This window comes from Myotis brandtii, unplaced genomic scaffold (genome assembly GCF_000412655.1).
Source record: "Myotis brandtii unplaced genomic scaffold, ASM41265v1 scaffold475, whole genome shotgun sequence".
NCBI classification, from domain to species: Eukaryota; Metazoa; Chordata; class Mammalia; order Chiroptera; family Vespertilionidae; genus Myotis; species Myotis brandtii.
In genome coordinates, this window is record NW_005368148.1 from 4,137,258 (window position 1) to 4,147,060 (window position 9,803).

At 46.2% G+C, this 9,803-nt stretch overlaps 1 protein-coding gene across 1 annotated transcript in view; it reads right to left on the reverse strand.

Moving 5' to 3' along the window:
• Positions 1-477: 477 nt before the first annotated feature.
• ACTA2 (actin, alpha 2, smooth muscle, aorta) overlaps positions 478-9,803 on the reverse strand; it is a 16,305-nt gene continuing 6,979 nt past the window's right edge. Inside the window, exons 4-9 of the mRNA XM_005875942.2 lie at positions 9,041-9,151; positions 7,487-7,571; positions 6,962-7,123; positions 5,376-5,567; positions 3,944-4,125; positions 478-769 (exon numbers count right to left, since the gene is read on the reverse strand). Coding sequence (XP_005876004.1) covers positions 626-769; positions 3,944-4,125; positions 5,376-5,567; positions 6,962-7,123; positions 7,487-7,571; positions 9,041-9,151 — 876 coding nt within the window. The 3' untranslated portion in view covers positions 478-625. The remainder of the gene's footprint in view (positions 770-3,943; positions 4,126-5,375; positions 5,568-6,961; positions 7,124-7,486; positions 7,572-9,040; positions 9,152-9,803) is intronic.

The following is a 9,803-nucleotide window of genomic DNA, read 5'->3' on the forward strand; positions in this document are numbered from 1 at the left end:
TTTAGGCTAACTGAAGTTTTGTTAGGTTTTTGAAAAATATATTCTTTTTTATTTCAGAGAGGAAGAGAGAGAAACATCAATGATGAGAGAGAATCATCGATCGGCTGCCTCCCGGGAATCAAACCGTGACCTCCTGGTTCATAGGCCACGCCAGCTGGGTTAGGCTAACTGAGGTTTAAACAGAGCAAAATAATATAATTACTCAGCAAGTTGTAAAATCAGTGTGGATTATCCTATTGATACATTTTAATCTACGTTTATATTTATCTTCTATGTACTTTCAAGTTCTTTCCACTAACATCATTTAGACAGAACTTCTCATATTAACGCGATTCTACCCTTTTCTAGGTAACACACGCATCCTAGTCATGTCATGTCCTCGGCTGCCCCACTAGAGGGAGCCATTCTGCAAACGGTGAGGTCAGCCTAACAGAACCATGGGACATCTGGGTGCTGCAGAGAGGCCAAGGCTACAGGTGACAGGTAACATAGTTCAGGTTTATTAAAAAACACATAGGCGACAAGTCATAGCTTTGGCAAGGAATGATATGGAGAAGAATTGAAGGCATTATTCCACAAAACATTCACAGTTGTGTGCTAGAGACAAAGAGAGCAGGGAAGGATTTTAGAAGCATTTGCGGTGGACAATGGATGGCCCGGCTTCATCGTACTCCTGTTTGCTGATCCACATCTGCTGGAAGGTGGACAGAGAAGCCAGGATGGAGCCGCCAATCCAGACCGAGTATTTGCGCTCCGGAGGGGCAATGATCTGTTGTCAGATGAGAAAGAAGGGCTGTTAGTGTGCGAGGGCGGGGCCTGGGCTGCTACCAGGGTCCGGATTTGGTGGATCTGGCTGAGGTCTCATGGACATCAGAGACAGTCTGGGCTGTCAGATGTCTAACCTGAACCCTAACCCAGCGGACTGTGAATAGCTTCTGGGTTTAGAGAGTCTTCATTGAGCACATTTGTTTTTCTGGCTTCCTTTACACAGTCTACTCCAAAGCACCCATAACACCCCACCACATTCAGTCTTCTGATGGACAAGCTGAAAGTTGGCCCCAAACCCTGCAAGGCCCCCACTTAAGAGCCCTGATGAAGTCTTTGATGTCCATGAGCTGAGCCTCTGAACTCAGAACGACATACTTTCTACAGAAACAACCACCGGAGTCTTCAATGAAAAGTTTGGATTGTGCCAGAACTTACTGTACAAGTTTGTTTTCCCACCTGATTAATCCCAAGGAGATGCACTGTGTAACAGTGAGGGGTGAGGGGTTCCCGGCTGGGATGATCTTTTTCCCGGGACAGGTCCAGGTCAGGACAGAGGCCTGACATGGTAATATTTAATATGCTAATATTTCTTAAATAATTGAATGAGGTGCAGAGAGCGGTGAATCAGGCCAGGGGTCTTGTCTACCTGCAACAACCCCCAACATGGCTGTGGCAAATTCCACTCCAGACTTGGATATTTGGGTAGAAATGAATACGGACACTTCGGCCAAACAGAGAAGGCATTTCTGAAACCACAGTAAAAAGGTCTAATTTCTGTTTATCCCCCAAGCTCTGGACCAACAATTATTAATACAAATAGTTAATATTTACTGAGTATTTATTATGTGCCAGGCATTATGCTAAGCATTTGTCCTGATATGTATTATCTGATTTAGATTTATTTATTTATTTATTTATTTATTTTAAAATGTGATTTTAGAGAGAGAGAGAGAGAGAGAGATAAATATTGATCGGTTGCCTATGGCACAAAGTCTCAACCAGGGATCAAACCCGAAACCTGGGCATGTGCCCCGACAGAGAATCAAACTCACCACGCTTTGGTGTATGAGACGACGTTCCAACCAATTGAGCCTCACTGGCCAGTGCTTGTATTTATTTATGTATTTATTTATTTATTTTAAAATGTGATTTTAGAGAGAGGAAGAGAGAGAGAGAGAAAGAAATATTGATCGGTTGCCTATGGCACAAAGTCTCAACCAGGGATCAAATCCGCAACCTGGGCATGTGCCCCGACAGAGAATCAAACTCACCACGCTTTGGTGTATGAGACGACATTCCAACCAGGGCTCATTTAATTTTTCTAACTACTTCTAACTGTAAGTATTCAATGACTCCCACACTACAGATGAGGAAACAGAGACGGGGAGAGGCTTACGTAACTGGGCTAGCTCACACTGGCTGTGTACACGTCAGACCCGATAGTCAAACTTGGACCTCTCCCAGGTGTCTTTGTGGTTTGGTTTGGTTGCTTTAGAAGTCACCTTTTTTGGGGGATAATTTTAGATTTACAGGAAAGTTGTAAAGCTAGTGCACAGAGTTCCTGTAGACCGGTCCTCCAGTTTCTGTTTCCCCCTAATGTCATGATCTATGGCCTAGGATTTAGTGGGTTTCTCTTACCACACTGAAGCCCAAAATTCCACATTCATTTCTATTCAAGAAGCCAAGTTTGGAGAACTAGGAACTACTCAACTCGAGCTACAGCCTCTCTCTGTAACAGACCCCCAGCCTAGGCTCCCTTTGTCCGTGATCCTCCAGTTTCTGTTTCCCCCTAATGTCATGATCTACTATGGCCTAGGATTTAGTGGTTTTCTCTTACCACACTGGAGCCCAAAGTTCCACATTCATTTCTATTCAAGAAGCCACGTTTGGAGAACTAGGAACTACTCAACTCGAGCTACAGCCTCTCTCTGTAACAGACCCCCAGCCTAGGCTCCCTTTGTCCGTGAGCTCAGCAGCTGGGTTCGCCTGGCTCCCTTCAAGGTGGGAAGAGGAGGGGGTGAGAGCAGATCAGAGTCCTCAGAAAATGGTCTCATCTCTCACCTACAGTCTCTTAGAGCCAACACTACAAAGCACTTCAGTCCAGCACTCTTTTATGTGACCTGCATACCCTTTCCAAAAAAAAGAGAGAGAGAGAGAGAGAAGGGAGTGCAAATCACAGAACTTGTTCGAGTGCTTTTCATGTGTGTGAACTGCACCTGCACTGCTCCTTCTACCGCTCTGTGTGACCGGGGCAAGAGGGTCCCAGCATGGCCCCTGATTTCACAGAGCGATAACAGCTTTTGAGAAATCACCAACCCATCTGTGAGAATGCCTCCAAAGAATGATCTCTGTTTAACCTCTGAGCTCCCTTGACTGGGACTCAAACCTAACATACAACAGGGGTCCTGGGTGGCTCCAGGACTGAGCTTGGTCATCCTGTGCTTTTGAGTCCCTATATCAAAAGGTGTGCCAGACAGACAGGTAAAGATCAAATCCTCATTCCTGGCCACTGAGAGGTGATCACGTTTAGTAGTGGAAGAAAGGTGTATGCTATTGAATGTACAGGGTTTAAACCTCTTCAGAAATATATCTGGCTCCTCTGTCACTTTTTTTTAATGTTCTACACATGAGATGCACTATTTTGTGATGAGGAAACACAACCAAATATGTACTTTAAAGAAAAATGGGCACATGGCAGATTTGTTGATCTCTATCACCAGCTGCTAAATGTAGCTGATAGACAAGAATAATTACAGATTAAATGTTGTACAAGATAATTCAACTTCTCTAATGAACTGGATTGACTTATGTCCTAGAAAGTGTGGAACTTGTGCACTTGGACCCTCTGCCTAGCCCGTGGTCGGCAAACTGTGGCTCGCGAGCCACATACAGCTCTTTGGCCCCTTGAGTGTGGCTCTTCCTAAGCCTTAGGAGTACCCTAATTAAGTTAATAACAATGTACCTACCTATATAGTTTAAGTTTAAAAAATTTGGCTCTCAAAAGAAATTTCAGTTGTTGTACTGTTGATATTTGGCTCTGTTGACTAATGGGTTTGCCAACCACTGGCCTAGCCCTAAACCATGTGACCAAGATATGGCCTCTGCAGAGTCCTTCACGCCTGGTGGCAGGGTTGGCACCAGCAGCAGAGCCGTGGGGTCTGTCACCAAACTGTACCTTGATCTTCATGGTGCTGGGTGCCAGGGCCGTGATCTCTTTCTGCATGCGGTCAGCAATGCCGGGGTACATGGTGGTGCCCCCTGAGAGGACGTTGTTCGCATAGAGGTCCTTCCTGATGTCAATATCACACTTCATGATGCTGTTGTAGGTGGTTTCATGGATGCCAGCGGACTCCATCCCTGGAAAAGAGACGCAGGCCATGGTCCTTGGTTGGTGGGTCGACCCAGGTCAGACAAGGAAGAGCTACGTGGAAGATCTTACGCTGACTGAAGCTAAGCAGACATGATAATCAAGGAACCTCCCATCTCAGAGACCAATAGGTCCTTGTAATGCTCCATGTCCTCCTACCTCTTGTCTAGTGAGGAGGCCCTGCTGGGAGGAGAGGGGCTGCAATGTAATGTCGCCGATTTTTAATACTCACTACTAAGTCTGGTTTGAATCAGGGGCAGAGTCTTGAGACTCCCTGGAGAAGGCTCCGAACTGAGCCCGTGTAGCAGCCATTGCTCACAACTCCCCCAAGTCTCTCCTTGGCTGCTGCCTCGTTCTCACCCCTGAAGCTGAACCATCAGAAAAGTGCTCATCTCATTTGCACAAAGACTCATCTTTCTTCCATCTTGGTAATGTTTTTTTATCTGAACTTTCTGTTAATTTCTGATCTGGATCTTTTAAACAGAACCTCTAAATAGCCCTTTTTCTTTTGCAGTGCTGTGATGAAGAATAATAAAAATAGTAATAGTAATAGTAGTAATAATAATAATAATAATACCTAACTATTAATTTCTGACACTATCTAATGATTATTGCTAGCTTGTTTTGGCCAGCCCCTGGGCTAAGTGCTCCACACATATCTCATGTAATTCTCACAGCCACCCTATGACATAGACACTGTTAGGATCCTCATTTTACAGATGAGGACACAGAGGCTTGGGGAAGTTAAGTGATTTTCCCAAGAACATGAAAGTAGAACTAACACTCAATCCCAGGCTCACCCCTCCCAGAGCCTGCCCTCTGTAAACAGCTCTGCTAACCTTTCTCTCAGGGTCAGTGCTAATATAGGCACAGGCTCTTCCATTTTTCTCTCCCCCTCCCATTCCCAAACTCTCAGCATTCAGTATGCCCTTCCCCTCCATCCAGTGGCTCCCCTGTGTCCTACGCATGAGTAATATTTGACTTTCACCCTAAACCACACACCAAGAATGCTTCTGGATTAACTACTACATAGTGTTGCTTGGAATGAGAAGTCCTTTCCTGGCCTTCTTAAGTCTTCTCACTTGATAAACATGACCTTCTTTGCCCTTATTTAGAAATGTGTTTGGCCTTGTGGCCCTGTCACATGCCCCCACATGCAGAAGAGCACTGGTGGCCAAAGGCTGGCTGAGTAGGGGGATGGGATGACCTCCCTGTCCCAGGATGTGACGCTGTTGCCTACCGATGAAGGAAGGCTGGAACAGGGTCTCCGGGCAGCGGAAGCGCTCATTCCCAATGGTGATCACTTGCCCATCTGGCAGCTCATAGCTCTTCTCAAGGGAGGAGGAGGTTGCAGCAGTGGCCATCTCATTCTCAAAGTCCAGAGCTACATAGCACAGTTTTTCCTTGATGTCTCGGACAATCTCACGCTCAGCTGTTGAGATACAAACATTAGGGTAGTAAAAACCTCAGTCCCTCCCACAGTATTGGTTCCTTCAAAAACAGTATGTAAGTTTAATATTCTGCAACCCCAAATCCATGATGCTAATTAAATTATAGGTCCACCAGGGAACCACTTCTCTTCCTAGCAGAGTGCCTCACACATTGTAGACCCTTAGTAAATATTACCTAGCAAATGGTGACAGTAATAAAAGGAACTGGCTAGAGAAAGGCACAGAGCAGGAAATCCTTTTGTACATTGTGTTTTTGCAGGATTAACTGATCACTCTCTGTTTTACAACCGTTAGTTATATTGGATTTTCGGTTGACCTGGAAGTCTTATGCTGAAAAAGTCTTTTGAGGGCCCTGTTTTCAAAAAGCTCTGGAGATCCATGTCTCCTAGACCAGGTAGATTCCTATTCAAACCATTGGCATATTCATCACCTTCTAGAGAGGGGCAGGCTCAGGACCAGTCCTGCCCAGAGTCTCCAGGTGCATGTGGAAGGAGGTATGGAAGAGTGGGCAGGCAGACACCTTTCAGACTCCTGCATTCCGAAGTCCTAAGCTATTGGTTCCATCTGGACCCTGGGAACCTTTTGGAAGTATCTTGGGGGTACTTGTGGGAAGGCGAGTCAGGAACAAAATTAATTTAACTCCCTACTCCTAGAGGAGACTTTAACATCCTCAGGGCTCAAACTTGGAGCCTAGAATAAGCCACAGGCATGATCAGAAACCTACACATTTAGACAATACCAAACTGGTGAGGGGAGGGCAGGTAGCCAGGGCCAAGGCCACCGAGGATGTCCCAATGTCTCTATAACATCCGACTCTGCTTCTTGTGGGTGGAGACCAGGTGGCACCAGCTCAGAGTCCGAAGATACACATATCACTGCCTGCTGGGTCGTTCTTAATACTCGCTAATAGCTATTGCATGCTTACTCTGTGCTGGGCTTCCATGTGCATTATCTCATTTACTACTCACAATCACCTGAGCGACTATGGTTTGGTGAGGTTGGGGAACTTGTTCAAGGTCACACAGCAAGTGAGTGGTAGAAGTGATCCCCAAGCCCTGTCTAGATGTCTCCAAAGATTGCCAATCACCATGCATACTATCCTCAGTGTCTGCACTCTCTCTTTTCTGTTTGTGAGTGGAGGGGCCTAACAAGTGTTCAGAAAACCCAACTCTGACTAGCTCATCATACAAGATGGCTTATTACTGTTCTTCCAAGGAAACAGCATAATCATTTTGCAATTTTATCCAATTAAAAATAAGCATGCTTGGCTCTGCAGTCTATCTGCAGCCTCCCTCCCATCATTTCCTTGGATAGTCCCTGTAGTCTGTAAGTTACTGGGAAGGACATCTCTTCCATTCATTCCCACGGGCCTCACCCGTAGTCACGAAGGAGTAGCCACGCTCCGTCAGGATCTTCATGAGGTAGTCGGTGAGGTCTCGGCCAGCCAGGTCCAGACGCATGATGGCGTGGGGCAGGGCATAGCCCTCATAGATGGGCACGTTGTGGGTGACACCATCTCCAGAGTCCAGCACGATGCCTGGTGGACAATTGAGCACAATAAAAGTCACAACAGCAGCCTGCATGTGACTTGCTGGTCTAGGAGAGAGGAAATTTCTAAGCTTCTTATTTGAAAAAAATAAAAGAAAGCATTTGGTAGGCTAGGAGAGAAGGGACAAGGCTTGGGGAAATGAAAGAGTAGGAAGAGAGCAACAATAGAAGTCCTGTTCAAATACGAGCTCAAAGGCTCATTTTTAAATGTTGACAATAGACCTATTAGGCCTAGGATGGCCCTGTCAATTCTCAGTAACCCTCAGTCATCCCAACCCACCTATTTACAACCTTCAAATCCCATGACTGATGGTGTATCCCGTGGAGGCTCCCATTCCTCTCAGGCACCTACCAGTTGTACGTCCAGAGGCGTAGAGGGACAGCACCGCCTGAATAGCCACATACATGGCTGGGACATTGAACGTCTCAAACATAATCTGCAAAGCAACCCAAAGAACTAAATTAGTGACGCTGTTAATCTCCTTGTTGGTGAATGCAGAGCTTGGCTTTTCTGGCGTAAGGAAAAAGACCTTTAAACCTGAGGCTCAGATGGGCTGTGATTGGCCTCGTTCTGTGGTTTGTCTGCGGTTCTATGTAATTGGTTCCACTTTTTATGTAGTTGCTGGGTCAATGCCAGCCCTAGTTTCTGAGGTCGCTCTGGCTGCGGTGGAAGGAGCCCTGTTTTCTGGCAGAGGACCACATATGAGGGCCAAACACTCCGCCCAGCTCATGCAGTCCAGGGAACAGATCAGAACAAGAGCTCCTCTGAGTCACGCATGGCCAGTTCGTGCACACTGAGATGCCCGCAGGCCTGCCTTTCTCCATCTGCCAAACCTTCCCAGCTCTGACCGCTCACTAGAATGTCTGACATCATTTGCTAGAGAGCCATCATCCTCAACTGTTTTCCTGCCTTCATGCCACTCACAGGAACAACGATGCCCATTGGAAACAACGTGTCTTGCTATCTGGAGCGACTCCCCGGCACACGTTTCCCTGTAGAGAATAGCTGCTCGTGTGTTGCTGTCAGCGCTGGGAGCTCCTCCCAGGAAAAGGCCTTGCAGTCTTTACATGTGTTATTCTCCAAGCCCAAAAGATTGTGGGTCAATTCCAGGCTCCGGCCACTTCTACTGTGTGACCTTGGGACATTCAGCTAATGTATTTGAGCCTCAATTTCTTCATTTACATAATTAGGATAATGATACGTTCTGCTTCACACATTGTTAAGATTTAAAGAGGCAATGCATATAAAATGCTTGGCCCAGTGCTTAACCACAGTGAGCATGAAATTGACATTAGGTGTTTTAATTGCATAGCTCGCCCAAACCGGAATCCTGTGTCTGGCTGGTGGAATGGACGGTTTCCTGCTGTCGGTCACAATAACAACGGTAATAACTATTACTTATTGAATGTGTAGTGTGCCAAACACCAAGGTACACATTTAACATTGTGACTCACAAATCTTTACGAGCTTTTTGAAAGATAATAGTGCTAATATTCCCAACTTTTAAACAAGGAAGCTGAAGCTCTGAGAAATTAAGTGGATGCTTCAAGTTACATGGCTAATAAGTGACAGGTCCAGTTTTCAAACTAGATCTGTCTGACTCCAGATCCAAAATTCCCCACTGTATGTTGCCCTGCATTTTGAAATAACTTCTCCTTAGAAGTTTTGAACCTAAATGAAATCTCTTAAATGTCCTATTGTTCGTGGAGGTCAGAAGGGAATAGCTCCTGCAGTGAGAATGTGAGTACATTAGGATGCCCCTGTCCTTTCGCATCCCCAAGTTCCTGGAACATTGTGGGTCTGTGAGGGGCCTGCTGGGCTGGGCCAGATCTCTGCTGTCCTGTACAGCCCCTTCCAGATGGACTTCCCCAACCTGAAGTGCTGGGCCCCAGAGTGGGTATTTACCTGGGTCATTTTCTCCCGGTTGGCCTTGGGGTTCAGGGGTGCCTCGGTGAGCAGGGTTGGATGCTCTTCAGGGGCAACACGAAGTTCATTGTAGAAAGAGTGGTGCCAGATCTAGGGGGGCGATGGAGGAGAAGCACAATGACGTGATGTTGGGGCACGGCAGACCCCGAAAAGGGACCAGCATGAGCTCCATGAAACGGGGGCCAAATAAAATGTGACAAGTACTCATTATGTGTCTGCCCTTTAACCAATGAGACTGAAGTTCCAAGACTCCGAGTATCTTACCCAGGGATTTACAGCCAGTAGATAAATGAACAAAAACCCAAACCCAGGTCTGTGAGGCAGGATGGTGCAGGCTTTGGAGTCAGGTCTGAGTTCAAATCCCAGCTCAGCCACTTCTTGGTTGTGTGCCCGTAGGCAAACTTTAACCCCATTCAGCTCCAGTCTCACCATGGCTAATATGAAAATCATTAGCATTTCTTGGTGAGAATTAAGTAAGGAAACCCTAGAGTTACTGTTTAGCCCAGTGCCTGGTCCAGAGTAAACGTTATCTTTTGTCTTCTTGAAGCCCTCATCCTATTTTAGTTCATGCTCACGGGGAAATAACTTAGTTAAGTAACAGGACAAATGCATGAAAACATGAATGGAAGGATGAAGCTGGCCTGAAGACCTAGTTGCCTTTTTAATACTTTAGGGAAGTTTCCCTCTGTGGTATATGCTTAACGAAGGCAGGTCACCCTGCTTCCAGCCTCCTCCCCCCACA